The sequence below is a fragment of the Lithobates pipiens genome, unplaced genomic scaffold, assembly GCF_037356315.1.
Source record: "Lithobates pipiens isolate NorthernLeopardFrog02 unplaced genomic scaffold, aLitPip1_a1.2 Scaffold_23, whole genome shotgun sequence".
In the NCBI taxonomy this organism is placed as follows: Eukaryota; Metazoa; Chordata; class Amphibia; order Anura; family Ranidae; genus Lithobates; species Lithobates pipiens.
In genome coordinates this window covers 12,056,904-12,079,753 of record NW_027507785.1, presented here as the reverse complement: position 1 = coordinate 12,079,753, position 22,850 = coordinate 12,056,904, and the positions used below count along the sequence as shown (strand labels likewise).

General features: G+C 45.3%; 1 protein-coding gene across 1 annotated transcript in view; it reads left to right on the top strand.

Moving 5' to 3' along the window:
• Positions 1–22,850, top strand: part of TAF1C (TATA-box binding protein associated factor, RNA polymerase I subunit C) — an 83,834-nt gene that overhangs the window by 37,915 nt on the left and 23,069 nt on the right. The window contains exons 6-11 of the mRNA XM_077451174.1: positions 1,026–1,143; positions 1,421–1,492; positions 11,136–11,271; positions 14,113–14,241; positions 19,788–19,965; positions 20,469–20,606. Coding sequence (XP_077307300.1) covers positions 1,026–1,143; positions 1,421–1,492; positions 11,136–11,271; positions 14,113–14,241; positions 19,788–19,965; positions 20,469–20,606 — 771 coding nt within the window. The remainder of the gene's footprint in view (positions 1–1,025; positions 1,144–1,420; positions 1,493–11,135; positions 11,272–14,112; positions 14,242–19,787; positions 19,966–20,468; positions 20,607–22,850) is intronic.

Sequence of the window (22,850 nt, the reverse complement as noted above, 5' to 3'; positions counted from 1 at the left end):
CCCTTCCTGCAGACTGATAGCTAATACCAGTCCTTTACCTCAAGCATTGGACATAGACAAGATGTTGAGGTAAAACCAAATCACTTTTTTTGAACAGAAATGCAGGTTTTTGCACACTTCAAAAATAGGAGCAGTCACCACATGAACAATGCAACCTTCAAACCGCGATCTAATGAAACCGTAATCTTAACCGCTAGGCCCCTAGACAAGTCGTATCAGTATGACTAGCAGTCACAGGAATTCCTCACCCCAGACAGTCCAGCACCCTGTTCCCCAGTATTCAGGAAGACCCAGGGCTGTCCAAATCTCATTAACGAGCTTTCTTTTTTTACATCCATCTTCTCACTAAGATTTAAGTTAGTAGAGACCATCATGGCTTCCTTGACTGTTGAATGTGGTAATACCGTTTTTCTGCAAGAGATGAGCAGACAGACAGAAACAATAGGTGACTTAATTGGCACAATTAACAATGGGAGAAAGACACTTGAAAGGCACAATATGGGAGAGACCTACTTGCAATAAACACATTATTGCAAGAGACCCCAGACAGGTGGCTTGAGCTAATGATATTAACATCTGCTATGAGTCTCACCATGTGAAGCAGTCATTGTTGGTAACTGGGCATCTAGGCCCTAAACATGGATCCCGGGCCTAGATTCCCAGAGTCTGTGTGTTTTGGGGAGACATGTACTTGAATCGGAAACAAGACCACTCCAAGGGTCCCCCAGGCATACACCTCCCAAAGAGTAGTGTTCTCTTAAAATCCAGGGCCCACAGTCAGTGGTTAAGAGGCTACCCTGCAGTCCCCTCCAAAAGCCTATGTCCTGGTTGTGTTCCATGGTCAAGGGTTCCAAGAAGTAGGCTGCGTGTTTGATTTTATTGACAGGACTGCGTGCTGGGTTCCGGGGACAAAAATTCATTTGTGTGGGGCTGCAGGAAAATGGACTGAAACAGGTTCTCTGTCAAATGGAGCAAGATGTCCCCTCCTGCTAGAGGTTTCATCTCCCCTCTTGTGTTTTCTCCAGTTTTTGTCGGTGTTCGATCTGCATATAATTTGGCCACGTGGAGTTTTTCAGCTGATGATCCACCCAGACCTCTTGGTGTTGTGAGAACAAAGACTCCCAGCACCTGCCTCAATGTCAGGTAAGGCAGAGATTGGTTCACTATCTATGTCGGTCAGCTGGGGGGGCAATGGACAGAGAGGGCCCCTGCTAGGCTGCATAATGCTGTCTGCAGGCCACCAGTATAGATAAATAAGCTGTGTGCTGTACTTTGTGTTATCTCCATTATGGCTAGTAGATATTATAGTAGTAATATAGTGTTTCCATTGTGTGTCACGTGTCTGTGTATAGAGCTTCTCCCCAGTGTGTCCTCTGAAGAGTGTCCCCTCTTGGTAATGTTGTGTCCTCTTATCTTGCAGCCCTCACCTGCCCGGTGAACTCTGTGTCTGTACGGAAAGTGGGACATTGTACCTGTGGAACTTGGAGCGGGGGTAAATATCTACAGTACTGCTGAGCTTCCTGCCTTTCTGTTGCTTTCTTCTTGCTCCTATATGACCTGGGATCACTCATTCTCAAACATTGCACTGATACCAACCAATATCCTGCTACCTTCCTCCTCATCCTCCTCATCTCTTTTCCATAATCAGCCAATACCCATGTCATTACCACCAACCTTCCCTGCCACCTTCATTATCCTTTTTAAGGGAGCCAGTGTCTCTGGCATTCTATGTTCCCCATTGACCATAGTCTGTCCTTTCTGTCTTGTCCCCCCTTCACCTGTTTCAGCAATTTGTCAAAGCTGGATACAACTTTTGTTGTTTTGATTTCCTTTAGATTTACCTTCAACTATGTAGTGTAAGGGCCTTTCTGATTGCATACCAATTGAAAGTGTTTAGGTTTGACCTTATTTTATATGGTTTTGGTAAATCTAAAGAAAAAAAAAAAATCTAAAGATAATTGTATGGTGTGTATCCAGCTTTAGCCCCAATTTTTGAGCCAGGTCAATTCCCCATTCCGTCTGCTACTATGAGCTCCTGATCTGCCTCTCCTATCTCTAGTCTACAATTGGCTCTAGTTCTGCCTCCTCTATCTCTAGTCTACAATCAGCCCCAGATCTGCCTCCTCTATCTCTAGTCTACAATCAGCCCCGGATCTGCCTCCTCTATCTCTAGTCTACAATCAGCCCCGGATCTGCCTCCTCTATCTCTAGTCTACAATCAGCCCCAGATCTGCCTCCTCTATCTCTAGTCTATAATCAGCCCCAGATCTGCCTCCTCTATCTCTAGTCTACAATCAGCCCCAGATCTGCCTCCTCTATCTCTAGTCTACAATCAGCCCCAGATCTGCCTCCTCTATCTCTAGTCTACAATCAGCCCCAGATCTGCCTCCTCTATCTCTAGTCTACAATCAGCCCCAGATCTGCCTCCTCTATCTCTAGTCTACAATCAGCCCCAGATCTGCCTCCTCTATCTCTAGTCTACAATCAGCCCCAGATCTGCCTCCTCTATCTCTAGTGTACAATCAGCCCCAGATCTGCCTCCTCTATCTCTAGTCTACAATCAGCCCCAGATCTGCCTCCTCTATCTCTAGTCTACAATCAGCTCCAGATCTGCCTCCTCTATCTCTAGTCTACAATCAGCCCCAGATCTGCCTCCTCTATCTCTAGTCTACAATCAGCCCCAGATCTGCCTCCTCTATCTCTAGTCTACAATCAGCCCCAGATCTGCCTCCTCTATCTCTAGTCTACAATCAGCCCCAGATCTGCCTCCTCTATCTCTAGTCTACAATCAGCCCCAGATCTGCCTCCTCTATCTCTAGTCTACAATCAGCTCCAGATCTGCCTCCTCTATCTCTAGTCTACAATCAGCCCCAGATCTGCCTCCTCTATCTCTAGTCTACAATCAGCCCCAGATCTGCCTCCTCTATCTCTAGTCTACAATCAGCTCCAGATCTGCCTCCTCTATCTCTAGTGTACAATCAGCCCCAGATCTGCCTCCTCTATCTCTAGTCTACAATCAGCCCCAGATCTGCCTCCTCTATCTCTAGTCTACAATCAGCCCCAGATCTGCCTCCTCTATCTCTAGTCTACAATCAGCCCCAGATCTGCCTCCTCTATCTCTAGTCTACAATCAGCCCCGGATCTGCCTCCTCTATCTCTAGTCTACAATCAGCCCCAGATCTGCCTCCTCTATCTCTAGTCTATAATCAGCCCCAGATCTGCCTCCTCTATCTCTAGTCTACAATCAGCCCCAGATCTGCCTCCTCTATCTCTAGTCTGCAATCAGCCCCAGATCTGCCTCCTCTATCTCTAGTCTACAATCAGCCCCAGATCTGCCTCCTCTATCTCTAGTCTACAATCAGCCCCAGATCTGCCTCCTCTATCTCTAGTGTACAATCAGCCCCAGATCTGCCTCCTCTATCTCTAGTCTACAATCAGCCCCAGATCTGCCTCCTCTATCTCTAGTCTACAATCAGCCCCAGATCTGCCTCCTCTATCTCTAGTCTACAATCAGCCCCAGATCTGCCTCCTCTATCTCTAGTCTACAATCAGCCCCAGATCTGCCTCCTCTATCTCTAGTCTACAATTGGCTCTAGTTCTGCCTCCTCTATCTCTAGTCTACAATCAGCCCCAGATCTGCCTCCTCTATCTCTAGTCTACAATCAGCTCCAGATCTGCCTCCTCTATCTCTAGTGTACAATCAGCCCCAGATCTGCCTCCTCTATCTCTAGTCTACAATCAGCCCCAGATCTGCCTCCTCTATCTCTAGTCTACAATCAGCTCCAGATCTGCCTCCTCTATCTCTAGTCTACAATCAGCCCCAGATCTGCCTCCTCTATCTCTAGTCTACAATCAGCCCCAGATCTGCCTCCTCTATCTCTAGTCTACAATCAGCTCCAGATCTGCCTCCTCTATCTCTAGTGTACAATCAGCCCCAGATCTGCCTCCTCTATCTCTAGTCTACAATCAGCCCCAGATCTGCCTCCTCTATCTCTAGTCTACAATCAGCTCCAGATCTGCATCTATCTCTAGTCAGGGCCGGTGCTAGACTATTTTGCACCCTAGGCAAGACCAGCTACTTGCGTCCCCCCCCCCAAAAAAAAACATACCCTGCATGACTTTGTGAAGTGTCATTAAATAATAGCACAACACACTCTTTGATCACAGATCCCAGTATGTATTGTGTGACAATCTGTCAGTTTTAATTATTTCACTGTGAACACCAGGGCCAATTGCAAGTGCGACCGTTCAGCCTGGATTACGAGCATCATGGGCCTGGTGCTGAAGATTTTGGTGGGCTCTGGATTATGAAGCCCCTTGCCCTGAATTATACATTACATTTTTCTTTACAGGCCCGCCTTAACCATCACTTGTGCCTAGGCATGCCTTTCATCACCACCCACTGCATCTGGGACCCCTTTCCTCATCATCTACTATGCTTGCAGCCTCCCTTGCTTTACCACCCACTGCACCCACAGCCCTCTTCCCTCACCACCCAACATACCTATAGCCCCCCTTTATTGCAGAAATACTACAGGAGAGGGTCACAGACTGCAAAACGTACTACAGGAGAGGGTCAGAGACTGCCGACAGGGTACAGGAGAGGGTCAGAGACTGCCGACAGGGTACAGGAGAGGGTCAGAGACTGGGGACATAGTACAAGCGTTTCCTAGGCTAGCAGTGACCAGTGTGGAAAAACATTGATCACTGCAATATGTGTAAACAGGAGTTTACAAGATATAACAATGTGCCAAAAAAACAAAAAAACTAACAGTAATTTCTCAAGTAAAGGAGGACAGTAAATGGTTAACAGGTCTGAGACACTCCCAGCCTGACCAACCTAATTCCTTCAAAGATAAATAAAAGGTCAAACAAATCATGGATGGACACATATAGCTATAGAAAAGCAGTCATTGCAGGTCTTGCAGAAGTCTAATCAGCATTCTCCTGTCCTGTGTTCAGTGTAAATAAAACCACAGATAAGAAGCAGGGTTAGAAGACAAGGGGAAGTCATCCCAATCAGTGTGATCCCTGCATATCCTACACACAGCACCAGAGAAGGAGAAAACTGATACCTGTCTGCAGCCAGCATTGTGACAGGTTTTATCTCGTACCTTCCCCATGCTCAGGTATGTCGCGTCCTCTCCATCCCGCCCTGCTCTGGCCAACATCTGCTGGTCAAATGTGGCGGGCTGGACAATATGATTGGCTAAGGAGTTAGTGGGAGGCGGAGCAACTTAGCAGTCACGCCCTCCCACTCAGAAGAGGAGCGCTATTGGCTGCCTGCCTGTTACACAGACGTCCATCTCCCTCCAGCATTGTGAAATCCTGGGAGGGAGAGGGGAGAAGCTGCACACCACAGCGCAAGGCTACCGCCCGCCCGCTGCACTGAAATCCTTGCTCTCCGGGTCCCCTGTCAGTGGCTCTGCCGGGAGCTTGGGGGTGGGGGAAGAGGAAGAAAGGGGGATGCAAGGGTCGGCTGCGCCCCTAAGCGGCAGTGCGCCCTAGGCGGCTGCCTAATCCGCCTAGTGGGTGCACCGGCCCTGTCTCTAGTCTACAATCAGCCCCAGATCTGCCTCCTCTATCTCTAGTCTACAATCAGCCCCAGATCTGCCTCCTCTATCTCTAGTCTACAATCAGCTCCAGATCTGCCTCCTCTATTTCTAGTCTACAATCATCCCCAGATCTGCCTCTTCTATCTCTAGTGTACAATCAGCCCCAGATCTGCCTCCTCTATCTCTAGTCTACAATCAGCCCCAGATCTGCCTCCTCTATCTCTGGTCTACAATCGGCCCCAGATCTGCCTCCTCTATCTCTGGTCTACAATCGGCCCCAGATCTGCCTCCTCTATCTCTGGTCTACAATCGGCCCCAGATCTGCCTCCTCTATCTCTGGTCTACAATCGGCCCCAGATCTGCCTCCTCTATCTCTAGTCTACAATCGGCCCCAGATCTGCCTCCTCTATCTCTGGTCTACAATCAGCCCCAGATCTGCCTCCTCTATCTCTAGTCTACAATCGGCCCCAGATCTGCCTCCTCTATCTCTAGTCTACAATCAGCCCCAGATCTGCCTCCTCTATCTCTGGTCTACAATCGGCCCCAGATCTGCCTCCTCTATCTCTGGTCTACAATCGGCCCCAGATCTGCCTCCTCTATCTCTGGTCTACAATCAGCCCCAGATCTGCCTCCTCTATCTCTAGTCTACAATCAGCCCCAGATCTGCCTCCTCTATCTCTGGTCTACAATCAGCCCCAGATCTGCCTCCTCTATCTCTAGTCTACAATCAGCCCCAGATCTGCCTCCTCTATCTCTGGTCTACAATCAGCCCCAGATCTGCCTCCTCTATCTCTAGTCTACAATCAGCCCCAGATCTGCCTCCTCTATCTCTAGTGTACAATCAGCCCCAGATCTGCCTCCTCTATCTCTGGTCTACAATCGGCCCCAGATCTGCCTCCTCTATCTCTAGTCTACAATCAGCCCCAGATCTGCCTCCTCTATCTCTAGTCTACAATCAGCTCCAGATCTGCCTCCTCTATCTCTGGTCTACAATCGGCCCCAGATCTGCCTCCTCTATCTCTAGTCTACAATCAGCTCCAGATCTGCCTCCTCTATCTCTGGTCTACAATCGGCCCCAGATCTGCCTCCTCTATCTCTGGTCTACAATCGGCCCCAGATCTGCCTCCTCTATCTCTGGTCTACAATCGGCCCCAGATCTGCCTCCTCTATTTCTAGTCTACAATCAGCCCCAGATCTGCCTCTTCTATCTCTAGTCTACAATCATCCCCAGATTTGCCTTCTCTATTTCTAGTCTACAATCGGCTCCAGATCTGCATCCTCTATCTCTAGTCTACAATCAGCCCCAGATCTGCCTCTTCTATCTCTAGTCTACAATCAGCTCCAGATTTGCCTTCTCTATTTATACTATACAATCGGCTCTAGTTCTGCCTCCTCTATTTCTAGTCTACAGTCAGCCCCAGATTTGCCTCCTCTATCTCTAGTCTACAATCAACTCCAGATCTGCCCTCTCTGTCTCTATTCTATATCCAGCTCCAGATCTGCCACCTCCAGCTCCTTTTTTTTTTATTTGTAATCAGAATAAAGTTTAACAACAACTTTTAACAGTACAACAAACAATGTACATTCTGAAGTATTACATTTATACAGTACCTTCGCAGAATACAAAGTAGAATAATGTTCTTGTACACAGCCAAAGCAGGTTTATAAAACAAATTGAACCTGAGATGTCGTTAGTCATTATATCTCAATGTATGGATACCTAGATCTGGTTTAGAAAGGACATTCTCATATCTTCATTACACCACCTCTCTCTCTCTCCCTCTCTCTCTCTCTCTCTCTCTCCCTCTCCCTATCTATATCTATATCTATATATCCATTATAACCTAATTTAGTATAGCCAATAAGCAAGGTTTAGGGTCAAGAGAGATGGTGTCACGTATCAGATAAGACCAGAACTGTGTGGACTGCAACAGAGGAAACCCAAACGTGTATAAGTGAAATATGATTTATTAAGTAAAGTGAATAATATAAATACAACCACACAGTGCAATAAACCAACCAACAAAGACCCCCAAACAACAACAGACAGATATGTACAATAACTGGGAAATGCAAGGACCGTAAACGATAGGCAGGCCAGGGTCATACACAGAGGATCAGCAAATAAACAAGGGCAGTCCAGAATCAGAGTCACAAGCCAGGCCAAGGTCATACACGGGAGATCAGCAAATGGTAAGGAACACAGGACAGGGAGAGGATGGATGGATCAGACTTCAGGACAGGAATAATGGTAACAGGTGGGACAGGGTAGGGACCAGGACAGGGAAACAGGATCAGAACCACGGGTCACAGGTTCAGGGCACAGGAACAGGTTCAGAATCAGGATCACAAGCAGCAGGTCAGGGCAAAAGGAACAATACCGAGGCAAACATATGACTGCTTGCCAGCTATTTATAGGCCTGTGATTGGCCTCAAGTGACACCTGATTGCAGGAGGTGCTGCCTGCTCCATACTGCCAGGATCCATCCGCTGGTGGACGCCAGTACTGCGGCCCAAAGATGATATAGCATCAGCAGGGAAAAGCTCTCCTGACAGCTCAAAACTGACAGGAGACACCTGCTGGTGGACCTCAGTACTGCACGCCAAAAGACAGATATTATCAGCGGATGGAACATTTCCTGACAGATGGTTACTTGAAATGTATTGTTTATGGTGTTTACTATACCAGTCCAAAAGCGGTGCAACTTTGGGCCCCACACCAAAGGAGATGTATCAGGTCCCCATTAGCTCACTTGCATCTCGCACGCAATGGGTCTGGGCGGAGTCCAAGCACCAACAATTTAAGTGGGGTATGATGAACCTGCAATAATAGGTGTATATACAGTGTGTGTGTGTATATATATATATATATATATATATATATATATATATATATATATATATATAGTAGCGCACTACTCCCTTGGGAGCTGCAAAGTTGTTCATTACCTTTTTATGTTAACTTGTCCCGTTCTTCCTCCCCATGCAAAGTTTCACAAACACCAGACAGTCTTTATATTCTGTAAAGCTTTATTCTTGAACTTGAGTGGATGTTACAATTGTGTAGAGGATACAAGTTGCCTCTATTAGTTCTGGTTCCTGACTCTGATCCTGCGTACTTCCCTTTTTGTGAACTGACCAGCATCACTCTGAATAATACTCTGGGTTGTAGATTCCAAATTCCCAGGCCTCACTGCCTAATTCCTTGACTCTTGCAATCGGCCCATGTCAGTTCTGGAAAGTGTCTCACTAGGTCCTTGGACACATAGCAAGTTTATGAATAAGCACCACTGGGTTGCATTCTCTTTGCTCACTCCCATCGACAGTCCATGTTTCCCACAGAAGGTCGATCCCAGTTTCCTACGTCCGCTTTACACCTACTTCCTCTTCCGCATGGTCCAGCTGGGACACCTGGTTGCTCTTCCGGGCTACATAGCAACATCTGTTTGGGTTATCCAGTACTGGGGTCTCTGAACCCCCCCCCCAGGCCTTCAAACCCACTCCTGTTATCCAGCACTGGGGTCTCTGAACCCCCCCCAGGCCTTCAAACCCACTCCTGTTATCCAGCACTGGAGTCTCTGAACCCCCCCCCAGGCCTTCAAACCCACTCCTGTTATCCAGCACTGGGATCCCTGAACCCCCCCAGGCTTTCAAACCCACTCCTGTTATCCAGCACTGGGATCCCTGAACCCCCCCAGGCTTTCAAACCCACTCCTGTTATCCAGCACTGGGGTCTCTGATCCTCCAGGCCTTCAAACCCACTCCTGTTATCCAGCACTGGGGTCTCTGATCCTCCAGGCCTTCAAACCCACTCCTGTTATCCAGCACTGGGGTCTCTGAACCTCCAGGACCCACTCCTGTTATCCAGCACTGGGGTCACTGAACCTCCAGGCCTTCAAACCCGCTCCTGCTGCGCTCTCTAAATCTTGAGTTCTCTCCTCCCCTGGAAGCTTGTGACCTCCAGCTTATATGCGAGTCCTGCCCCTGCCAATACAATTTAATGATGGGCTACAAAGTGCAAGGCCATGGCCAAATTTACCTATCACTATTTACAAAGAACCCTATTAAGCACCCACCTTAATGGGTAGTTAGGACAGTCTTTGGATCACATTTAAAGAACAGCCGTGGACAGATTCCATGGCCTCTGACCACTGATCCCTGTCTATATCACCCACATCCTCCACCCATTTTTCCATAGCCGTGTTCCACAGCCAAGCTCTGCCCACTGCCAGCTTCTCCTTCTATCCTATTGCTTGTTTCTTTCTATAACCAGCCAATACTCAGCACTCTGCCATAGACTGGCACTGACTCCATCCCCTCTTTCCTTTTCTCAGCTACATCCTTGTAACCAGCCGGTAGCTCTGCCATGGGCTGGAACCACCGCCTTCCCTTATTCCCACCACCTAGTACTCTTCTACAACCTGCCACTGACCACCTCCCCATCCTTCCTCTACCCTAGACCAGGGCATTTTATGTCCCCTGGGCCACACCCGGCTCTTTGGCTGTCCCTGTCCCGCCCACGTGAGGTCAATCATAAATTAGAAATCCCTGGATCAACGCTGGCCAGTCAACAAGTTGGTGCCTGTGTTTCTACCCTCCTTGGTCGGCAGTCGAACTTCTACCATTTTGAGAGGCTTTGAACCTGTAGGAGGGGCTCGTCAAACGACTGGGAGGGATCGTAGGAGGTGGGCAACAAAGATATGTTGCAGGTGAGGGCATGCGGGGAGGAGTTGCCAGGTCCTGCTTTTTACCCCACAGATAACGGATGGGGCTTATGCCTCCACTAGTCATTCTTAAAGTGTTACTAAACCCAGGAGCCTGCATTTACTATATCTGGTCTCCCACAGGGCACAGAACATGGAAATGCAATTATTTTAGTAAATATAAACTGCTAAATACTTTTTCTCATAAGCAGTATATAGCAGTCTTGTGACTTCTATCAGTGTCCAGCCGAGGAGGAGTTTTCGCTTCATGACCCCTGACCCTCTGTCTGGACAGTGCTGATTGGCCCTGTGCTGATCACATGCACCCTCCCAAAAAGAAAAAAAACTGCTTCCTGAAGAAGCCCTTGTGACGAAATGCGTTGACATGATGTCAGACACTCTGGGAACCCAGAAAATCTGGGGCTGCCATATTGGTTGTTCTCTTCTTTCGCCAAAGTGAGTGCTATAAAAAATAAAACTCTCTAGCAATACACACCAAACTGAGCATGTGCAGAATACCTCCCAGTGTTGTGTTCTATTAGGAGATGAATTGGGGACTGTGGAAGAAAGAGAGGACAGTATCAAACAGCCTTTTTACACAATGCATTGTATTACCCCTTAGTTTCCACAGTTAGTATAACAAGCATGCTTTACTGCATTTACAGGCTGCCCTGCTGTGGAAGTGACCTCACCCACCAGGGGGCGTTAAATGGCCCTCCACAACAAACCCAGCTTCTTCTGTGGCCCCCTTGGGAATTGCCCACCCCTGGTCCATCATGTCCACTCCTCCTCTATATAACCAGCCAACAACCATTACTCTCCCCCAGCCTGGCTTTTTCTCTGCATTTTTTTCCCCTTAAGCTCATTGTCTCTTTAGATTGCAGAAAATCCGTCAGGATGAAGAAACACTTTTCTTCCGTGATGACTCTCCCTGGAGATGGAGCGACTTCACCTCCCACCCTCGTGTGCTCCTGTATGCTGACCGCACTGGAGTGCAGGCTGCAGACGTCCGGGTAAGCGCATAATGGTATTTGCTAGGGCTGAAACAACCAAACGATTAATCGACAACTAATCGATTATCAAATTAATCGATTAGTATTTTCATAATCAATTAATCGGGCAGTAACAAAATGGGGTTAAAGTGAATGAGTCTGATGATATTTACCAGATTGATCATTTAATAGTATATCTCTCCTCTAATAGTACATGCGGTATATATCCTCTAATAGTATATACACTATATCTCTCCTCTAATAGTACAGTGCCTTGCGAAAGTATTCGGCCCCCTTGAAATTTTTAACCTTTTGCCACATTTCAGGCTTCAAACATAAAGATATAAAATTTTTATTTTTTGTGAAGAATCACCAATAAGTGGGACACAATTGTGAAGTGGAACGAAATCTATTGGATATTTTAAACTTTTTTAGCAAATAAAAAACTGAAAAGTGGTGCGTGCAAAATTATTCGGCCCCTTTACTTTCAGTGCAGCAAACTCACTCCAGAAGTTCAGCGAGGATCTCTGAATGATCCAATGTTGTCCTAAATGACTGATGGTGATAAATAGAATCCCCCTGTGTGTAATCAAGTCTCTGTATAAATGCACCTGCTCTGTGATAGTCTCAGGGTTCTGTTGAAAGCGCAGAGAGCATCATGAAGACCAAGGAACACACCAGGCAGGTCCGTAATACTGTTGTGGAGAAGTTTAAAGCCGGTTTTGGATACAAAAAGATTTCCCAAGCTTTAAACATCCCAAGGAGCACTGTGCAAGCCATCATTTTGAAATGGAAGGAGTATCAGACCACTGCAAATCTACCAAGATCTGGCCGTCCCTCTAAACTTTCAGCTCAGACAAGGAGAAGACTGATCAGAGATGCAGCCAAGAGGCCCATGATCACTCTGGATGAACTGCAGAGAACTACAGCTGAGGTGGGAGAGTCTGTCCATAGGACAACAATCAGTCGTACACTGCACAAATCTGGCCTTTATGGAAGAGTGGCAAGAAGAAAGCCATTTCTCAAAGATATCCATAAAAAGTCTCGTCTAAAGTTTGCCACAAGCCACCTGGGAGACACACCAAACATGTGGAAGAAGGTGCTCTGGTCAGATGAAACCAAAATCCAACTTTTTGCCCACAATGCAAAACGATATGTTTGGCGTAAAAGCAACACAGCTCATCACCCTCAACACACCATCCCCACTGTCACACATGGTGGTGGCAGCATCATGGTTTGGGCCTGCTTTTCTTCAGCAGGGACAGGGAAGATGGTTAAAATTGAGGGGAAGATGGATGCAGCCAAATACAGGACCATTCTGGATGAAAACCTGTTGGAGTCTGCAAAAGACCTGAAACTGGGACGGAGATTTATCTTCCAACAAGACAATGATCCCAAACATACAGCAAAATCTACAAAGGAATGGTTCACAAATAAACGTATCCAGGTGTTAGAATGGCCAAGTCAAAGTCCAGACCTGAATCCAATCGAGAATCTGTGGAAAGAGCTGAAAACTGCTGTTCACAAACGCTCTCCATCCAACCTCACTGAGCTCCAGATGTTTTGCAAGGAAGAATGGGCAAGAATTTCAGTCTCTCGATGTGCAAAACTGATAGAGACATACCCCAAGCGACTTGCAGCTGTAATCGCAGCAAAAGGCGGCTCTACAAAGTATTAACGCAAGGGGGCCGAATCATTTTGCACGCCCCACTTTTCCTTTTTTTATTAGTTAAAAAAGTTTCAACAATTCAATAGATTTCGTTCCACTTCACAATTGTGTCCCACTTGTTGGTGATTCTTCACAAAAAATAAAAATGTTATATCTTTATGTTTGAAGCCTGAAATGTGGCAAAAGGTTGAAAAGTTCAAGGGGGCCGAATACTTTTGCAAGGCACTGTATATGCGGTATATATCCTCTAATAGTATATACACTATATCTCTCCTTTAATGGTATATACACTATATCTTTCCTCTAATAGTATATACACTATATCTCTCCTCTTATATTATATACACTATATCTCTCCTCTAATGGTATATACAGTATATCTCTCCTCTAATGGTATATACAGTATATCTCTCCTCTAATGGTATATACACTATATCTCTCCTCTAATGGTATATACAGTATATCTCTCCTCTAATGGTATATACACTATATCTCTCCTCTAATGGTATATACAGTATATCTCTCCTCTAATGGTATATACACTATATCTCTCCTCTAATGGTATATACACTATATCTCTCCTCTAATGGTATATACAGTATATCTCTCCTCTAATGGTATATACACTATATCTCTCCTCTAATGGTATATACACTATATCTCTCCTCTAATGGTATATACACTATATCTCTCCTCTAATGGTATATACAGTATATCTCTCCTCTAATAGTATATACAGTACAGTATATCTTCAATAGTATATCTCCTCTAATAGCAAATACAGTATATCTCTTCTGTCTGTTATTCTCAGAGTGGATTCGATATTTTGCTCCCTATTCATATAGTTGGTTATAGTTACCATATAGAGATATTTAAGAATAAATTGCCTTTTTTTTTTTTAAACTTTACATATTAACTAAATTATACACCACACTTTTTTCTAAGGTTATTAACCAATTAATCGAAACAATAATCGGCCAACTAATCGATTATGAAAATAATCGTTAGTTGCAGCCCTAGTATTTGCTGGACATGGGCATCAGCTCTCCGTGTGACCCGCACTCGCATCACGCCACCTTCTGGGGGATCTCGGAGCTTAAAAACGAGCTTTGTGTGTGTCTTATTTTTTTTATTTATTTTTTGATTCCAGTAGAGAAGTTCCTGAACATTCTGATGATGTGTTGTCTCCTCAGGTGGAAGGTGGTCAGGGCCTGGACCTGTTTCGTATCGGTCAGGAGTCGTCATCCCAGCGAGGAGAGAGGGTGATCTTATCCCGCTGTCTGAGGGAGACGGAACCGGCTCACTTCCTGGTGACCACACAGGTACCACTTCTTCTGTAGGGGGAGGTACAGCATCTAGCTGGAGATGTGATGAAATCATTGTGTTTTTCTGAGACGATTCCTGCAGGAAATAAACACACCCTTGCATTACAATGGAAGTACAAAAAAGAACGGGTCCTAAAAAGTGACCCACAATCGGACTTTAGCGGCACAGTAAACAATGAGGATATAGAAAAATAATTAATGTTTATTGAGACCTAGAAACATATATATTTCATAATGGTGTAAAAAGACAGGAAAAGACAAACATACAGTGATATGGGATCCTTGGGTCAATTATACTTCTAAGTGTCTACCTTAACCAGGGACTCCAGGTTGCTGTAGGGTGAGAGAGACCCGCTTCCTTCTTAGCTATCTTTTCTCTGTTTCCTTTTCTTTTCCTTTCTTCTTTTCTTTTCTTTCTCTCTTCTTTCTTTTGGTTATATTTTACCTCTGATTTAGTGCTTCTTATCAGGCCTAGTATAGGTACAACGTGAGGTTTAAACCCTCAATAAGATCATAAACCTCTAGCCTCAGATCTGTATGCTGATTTTTCATAATCTTATCTGGTTCACATGGATTAGTTATTTTTTAGTCCAAGATTATTCATTGTCCTCCATTTCGGGGCATTTATTTTCCGATACTTACTCTAGAGGAGGTTGTTTCATAGATTCCAGATCCTGGGTTAGGTGGGGTCTCAGGGGTCCCGGCACAGCAAGTTCCCATTTGGGGTGCTAGGCCCAGGAGGCTCGACCTCACAGTTCATATATGGGTTCTCCGGAACCAAAGGTTATATAACTATTGAGATGTTGTTTCGTTAGTATTTCTTAACTTAAGTTTTACCTGGTTCTCACCAGATAGCTTTTACAGATAAGTCTCGCTCAATAACTCTCAAGGTTTATTTTCTGTCTATTCGGTACTCTATTGACTTTTATAGTACAATTGCGCACTGTATAAACAATCATTTGTGTATGTGTTTAAGCTTTCAATAAAAATCTATTAAAATCAAAAAAAAAAAGAGACAGGAAAGGGTTAAAAAAAAATATTTATATATATATATATATATATATATATATATATATATATATATATATATATATATATATATATATATATATATATATAATATAGTGTGTGTGTGTATATATATATATTTTGTAAGCCCTAGGGCGTCAACACGTTTCGCCATCAGGCTTCGTCAGGACACATTTGAGATTTGATGATTGCAAGAAAGTGGGTCTCGCTATCTTAAGATGATAAAACTAATATATTCATAGATTAGAATACCAAAATCCCATGAGGCAATATTCACTCCGATCAGACAATCAAGGCATGTGTATAAAATAAATGTGTATAAAAAAAGGCGATCATTGCATTACAATGGTCACAACATCTTTTGAAGATCTTGCGCAGCCATTTTTATATTACACTCTCAAATTGTCAGTAAAATGTGCGAAATGCCACTGTTGTCTCCTTCCTGAACAAGGATGGGTCCTACAGTAATACAGGACATGGTGGTGATGCAGGGGCTAGCTCGCTGAGAACTCAACCAGGCATACCCAGAAGTCTGATTTTTATTATTTTTTGTCAGCAAGCTTTTTAAATGTTCTGGGGCCACATTTAAGAAGTTCTCAACTCCAGTCCTCAAGGCGCCCCATCAGGTCATGTTTTCAGGATTTTCCTCAAATGAAACAGCTGTGGTAATCACTAAGGCAGTAAAACTGATCAAATCACATGTGTAAAATAATGGAAAGCCTGAAAACTTGGCCTGTTGGGGCATCTTGAGGACTGGTGTTGAGAAACACTGGGCTAGTGACGGGGGTCTCATTCGAGCTAAAATCCTAGATAGTTTCAAAATGTCCTCATTACTTCTTTTCTGTAATAAAAAAGCATGACATCATTGAGTTCGAATACAGCTATGCCTGGGTACAGCTCTCGATAGGTTATAGGGTTAACTCCTGCTCCCCACTGAGTTAAGTCACCTCTGGCTCACTTCTGCTGTCACCTTACACTCCGATGGACTCGTTATCAGACCTGGCCTCCACTTGGCATAGAAAATAAAGAGAAACAAATTTAATCGTATAGCACATACAAAACAACTCCTTCCTGAGAAAGTCCCTGTGTCGAAACACGTTGACAACAGATGTGACATCTGATGTTCTGGGAACGCAGAAGTGATGGGGCTACCATATTGGTTGTTACTCTGTCTGCCTAAATGCGAGTTATGTTTTATAACAAAAGCTTAGAAGATATAGAAAAGCAAAACAACTCCTTTATTTTGTTATAAAATAGCACTCACATTTAGGTAGAGAGAATAACCAATATGGCAGTCCAGTCCCAGCACTTCTGGGTTCCCAAAGCATCTGATGTTGCGTCTGTTGTCAACACGTTTCTGCGCAAGGACTTCCTTCGTTTTTTTTTGTTTTTTTTAATGTGCTGCACAATGTCGTTTGCTTTTCTATATTTTCTATGCTGAGCGGGGGGCTGGTCCAATAAGGAGTTCATCGGAGTGCAAGGTGACAGCTGCGGTGAGCCGAAAGAGTGAGGGAATTTATGCTGGAATGACCTAAGAGGGGTGTCAGAAGTTGCTTTTAACCCTATAACCATTGCGTATATAAGTGGACATATACGAATTGCACAGAATATTTCGAGGTATGATGTGGTGGTGAGTGGGGCACACCAAGCAGTCTCTTGGCTTGTCAAATATGCGGTGAGAGTGGAAGAACAGACCGGGAGTTGGAAATGTGCAGCCCCCCCCCCCTCCCACACTAAATGGAGAAATAATGACCGCTGTTGCCGTTAGAAGCTACAATGGGAAAAGTACACAGCCGGCCAGTGGCCCGGGGGGTTGAAGGTTAGGACTACAGGGGATAGTAGATTAGGACTATGGAGGGTAGAAGTTGGGGGCTATGGAGGGCAGGAGGTTAGGACTACAGGGTGGGGGGTTAGGATAGGAGGTTAGGACTATGGGGTTGGGGGTAGGAGGTTAGGACTATTGGGTTGGGGGTAGGAGGTTAGGACTATTGGGTTGGGGTAGGAGGTTAGGACTATTGGGTTGGGGTAGGAGGTTAGGACTATTGGGTTGGGGGGGTAGGAGGTTAGGACTATGGGTTGGGGCGGTAGGAGCTTAGGACTGTGGGGTTGGGGCGGTAGGAGCTTAGGACTGTGGGGTTGGGGCGGTAGGAGGTTAGGACTGTGGGATTGGGGCGGTAGGAGGTTAGGACTGTGGGGTTGGGGCGGTAGGAGGTTAGATCTGTGGGGTTGGGGCGGTAGGAGGTTAGGACTGTGGGATTGGGGCGGTAGGAGGTTAGAAATACGGGGTGGGGCTAGGAGGTTAGGCCTACAGGGGATAGTAGGTGGGGGGCTATGGGGCCCTGGGAGGTGGGGGGCTATGGGGCCCTGGGAGGTGGGGGACTATGTGGCCGTGGGAGGTTAAGAGGTTGGGACTACAGGGGGCAGGAGTTATTATTTATTACAGGTACTTCTATAGTGCCATCAATTTACGCAGCGCTTTACATACAGTGCCTTGCGAAAGTATTCGGCCCCCTTGAACTTTTCAACCTTTTGCCACATTTCAGGCTTCAAACATAAAGATATAACATTTTTATTTTTTGTGAAGAATCACCAACAAGTGGGACACAATTGTGAAGTGGAACGAAATCTATTGGATATTTTAAACTTTTTTAACTAATAAAAAAATGAAAAGTGGGGCGTGCAAAATGATTGGGCCCCCTTGCGTTAATACTTTGTAGAGCCACCTTTTTCGAGAGACTGAAATTCTTGCCCATTCTTCCTTGCAAAACAGCTGGGGCTCAGTGAGGTTGGATGGAGAGCGTTTGTGAACAGCAGTTTTAAGCTCTTTCCACAGATTCTCGATTGGATTCAGGTCTGGACTTTGACTTGGCCATTCTAACACCTGGATACGTTTATTTGTGAACCATTCCTTTGTAGATTTTGCTGTATGTTTGGGATCATTGTCTTGTTGGAAGATAAATCTCCGTCCCAGTTTCAGGTCTTTTGCAGACTCCAACAGGTTTTCATCCAGAATGGTCCTGTATTTGGCTGCATCCATCTTCCCCTCAATTTTAACCATCTTCCCTGTCCCTGCTGAAGAAAAGCAGGCCCAAACCATGATTCTGCCACCACCATGTGTGACAGTGGGGATGGTGTGTTGAGGGTGATGAGCTGTGTTGCTTTTACGCCAAACATATCGTTTTGCATTGTGGGCAAAAAGTTGGATTTTGGTTTCATCTGACCAGAGCACCTTCTTCCACATGTTTGGTGTGTCTCCCAGGTGGCTTGTGGCAAACTTTAGACGAGACTTTTTATGGATATCTTTGAGAAATGGCTTTCTTCTTGCCACTCTTCCATAAAGGCCAGATTTGTGCAGTGTACGACTGATTGTTGTCCTATGGACAGACTCTCCCACCTCAGCTGTAGTTCTCTGCAGTTCATCCAGAGTGATCATGGGCCTCTTGGCTGCATCTCTGATCAGTCTTCTCCTTGTCTGAGCTGAAAGTTTAGAGGGACGGCCAGGTCTTGGTAGATTTGCAGTGGTCTGATACTCCTTCCATTTCAAAATGATCGCTTGCACAGTGCTCCTTGGGATGTTTAAAGCTTGGGAAATCTTTTTGTATCCAAATCCAGCTTTAAACTTCTCCACAACAGTATTACGGACCTGCCTGGTGTGTTCCTTGGTCTTCATGATGCTCTCTGCGCTTTCAACAGAACCCTGAGACTATCACAGAGCAGGTGCATTTATACAGAGACTTGATTACACACAGGGGGATTCTATTTATCACCATCAGTCATTTAGGACAACATTGGATCATTCAGAGATCCTCGCTGAACTTCTGGAGTGAGTTTGCTGCACTGAAAGCAAAGGGGCCGAATAATTTTGCACGCACCACTTTTCAGTTTTTTATTTGCTAAAAAAGTTAAAATTATCCAATAGATTTCGTTCCACTTCACAATTGTGTCCCACTTGTTGGTGATTCTTCACAAAAAATAAAAATGTTATATCTTTATGTTTGAAGCCTGAAATGTGGCAAAAGGTTGAAACGTTCAAGGGGGGCGAATACTTTCGCAAGGCACTGTATAGAGTATATTGTACATTCACATCTGTCCCTGCCCTTGAGGAGCTTACAATCTAAGGTCTGTAACTCACACACATACTAGGGCCAATTTAGACAGGACCCAATAAACCCTTACAACGTGTCTTTTGGAGTTTAGAACTACAGGGGATAGGGGGGATTGGGGCTACAGGGGGTAGGAGGTTGGGAGAATAGGGGGGTAGGAGGTTGGGAGAATAGGGGGGTAGGAGGTTGGGAGAATAGGGGGGTAGGAGGGTGGGAGAATAGGGGGGTAGGAGGTTGGGAGAATAGGGGGGTAGGAGGGTGGAAGAATAGGGGGGTAGGAGGTTGGGAGAATAGGGGGGTAGGAGGTTAGGGCTTATTACTTTGTTTTGCTTAAGTCAAGCATGGGTTCACTTTTGAGAAGTTTATTCTGGAGCCATAGGCTAACACTTTCCTCCATATTTCCTCCCCTAGTTCTCTGTTTACATCATGGACGATCGATTCCCTCTGGTACCGCTGGCTAAATGGACGCACATGCTGGAGAGGCCGCCTGCGTTTGTCAGCGTCATTCCAGGAGGTCCGACTGAAAGAACCAACAAGATCCTTCTGGGAACTCAGCACAGCCAGGAGAGGGTGCTGCTGCAGTACTCAGGTACCGCCGGCTGTCCAATACCTCTTTCCCCAGCCTGCAACTGGACAGTGAAAGGAGAAGCAGACAACGGATGAACTCCTCTCCCCCTGTCTGCATGCTCCTTTCACTGCAGAAGAACTGATTGGTTCCTTGTGCTTCATCTCCCTTCTATAGTCTGAGCTATAGGGGTTTACACGAGGCTGATACCAAGTCAAATTCAGGTGCTTCAGATGAACGTAAAAAAAATTAATGTAATGATTAATGGAGGGCTGCAATCATTTGTGGGCGGAGTTCAGCTTTCAGGAACTGCGTGACGTCCTGCACAAATCATAGAAATGGGTCAATAGGAATGTGCAGAGATGTGTGTTGGGTTAGGGCTGGGCTAGGATTCAGCAGTGACCAGGGGGTTTGGGAGACTGGTGGCTGGTGATATGTGCTCCTCTAGGTGGCGCTACTTCTAATACCCTTTTCTCAATGAAATGTGTGGGGTACTCACATCGATCTGCATGTTGCTTTTACTCCAGGAGGTGATATGAACCCTTGCCAACTGCACCTACCCGCAGTGAGACTCCCACAGACTTCAGAGTCCCTCCATCATCTGGATCCATTACAGCCCCATCAAAGGGAGATTGTGGCACAGAGACTGGCATCTCCGATGGCAGGTAAGTGTCCCCATGTGCTGCACGAGCACTGACCTCCCTGATAAGAAATCGTTAGTCTTTACTACACTTAGTCTACAGACTGGCAGAGCAGTATCCTTGGTTTGAGGCACAGACTGAAATCCGCTGAGGCCGATCATAAACCTGGTGTAAGGCAGACGGTAGCAAAGATAGGCAGCCGGCAACCCAAAGCAGTCTTTATGTTCTACAGGGTAGTTACAGGATAAAACAACTTACGCGTTTCATCCGTGAGGCTTTAGTCACAGCATAATGCATGGTCGAAACTCGTAAAAAAAAAAAAAAATTTCCTGTAACTACTCTGTAGCAAATAAAGACTAATGTATTTGCCCGCTGTCGCTTCGCTAAAATTATCGCATGAGTGAATAGGAGAGGCTCAGAGCCTGAGCACCTAATCCTCAATCCCTCATTAGGACTTATCGGGAATGTTGAACGTTTCTTACGCGTTTCATCCGTGAGGCTTTAGTCACAGCATAATGCATGGATGAAACGCGTAAGATTTTTTCCTGTAACTACTCTGTATCAAATAAAGACAAATGTATTTGGATGTTTTCGGGTTGCCGGCTGTCTCTTCGCTACAATTATCACATGAGTGAATAGGAGAGGCTCAGAGCCTGAGCACCGAATCCTCAATCCCTCATTGGGACTTATCGGGAATTTGGATTGAGCGTTGCTTTCCTTTGTTGAACATATGAATGAATGAAATACTTGTATAGCGCACAATGCGAACTGAATCGCCTCTGTACATGAAAGGCAGATGGTATGGCGCCCAGCGGGTTTTATATTCAAGGCCCCTCAAACTTCGCTACCCGACATACAGTCAGGGAGAAAAAGTATTTGATCCCCTGCTGATTTTGTAGGTTTGCCCACTGACAAATGATCAGTCTATAATTTTATTGGTCGAGAGAAACACCAAAAAGTATCCCTAAAAACGTATTTCATAAAGTTATAAATCGATTTGCATTTTTTTTTTTTTTTTTTAAATGTATTTTTATTGAAGAAAAAAGATTTTCGTACAACAGGTGAATTCGTACACAGCGATACAAATAGTCAAGAGTGATAATGCAACATCATCAAAGAAAACCGCCGCAGGCGGGAAATAGACTGTGAACATTTCAGTACAGCACATCAAAAAGCAAAAAGAAAAAGGACACACCACGAGTCTACCAGTAAAGATACATAAAAAAAAACAAAGAATATATATATCAGTGTGGGAGAGATTGTGGAGTAGAAATCCCAAGGCCAAACCTGAGAAAACCATTCCCTAGAGTAAATGGTCAAAAGAGTTAAGGTACAGTCTCAGGGTTAACCTTGGAGATGTCCCACCTGTCCCATATTTTAGAAAACTTGGGTAGAGTATCTTGCACCAGCGCAGTCATATGTTCCATTCTGCGTATATATGCAATAGCAGAGATTAGCTGCGATTGGGACGGAGGGGAGGCGGACAACCAGAGAGCGGGAATCGTTCTCTTAGCAGCTAGAAGAATATAGGCCGTCAATTTCTTGGCGTGTTTAGATAACGCCGCAATAGGCAGGCCTAACAAGTAGTGTTTAGGGTCTCATGGAATATCTACCTCCAAAACAGATTGTAGTAGGGATTGGACCATGGACCAAAAAGGCACAATCAAAGGGCAGCTCCAGAAAATATGGTAATGGGTGCCCTCATCTCGTTGGCATCTCCAACACAACTTAGATACGGAGTGATCATATTTATGTAATATTTCAGGGGTTTTGTACCAGAACATTAGTATCTTGTAGGCCGTCTCTCTCTGCTCCACACATCTGGAGACTCTAGAGGTAGAGGTCCAGATGTCCTGCCATTGGGAAATGGTTAAAGGGGATGGTAAAATTGTAGCCCATCTTCTCATGTAGAGATGTGAGTCTGTAGTGGGAGAGACTGAATTGTGGAGGGCACTATAAATAGAGGATATAAGTCCTTTCTGGCACGGGCCTTGTGAGCACAAAGTTTCAAAAGTGTTAGGGTTGGCCAGAGTCAGGTCAGGAGATCTAGAGTGAAAATAATGTTTAAATTGAATGTAAGAGAAAGAGAGTCGATCAGGAATGCCATATTTGTCCTGAAGCTCAAGAAAGGATAGGAGTTTGCGAGATACTGGATGCACCAGATGACGGATTTGAAAGACGCCAGACCTATACCAAGGAAACATATTCTTCACCGAGAGGCTGTCAGGCATATCAGGATTAAAAATGACATTCAGCAGGGGCGAGCAT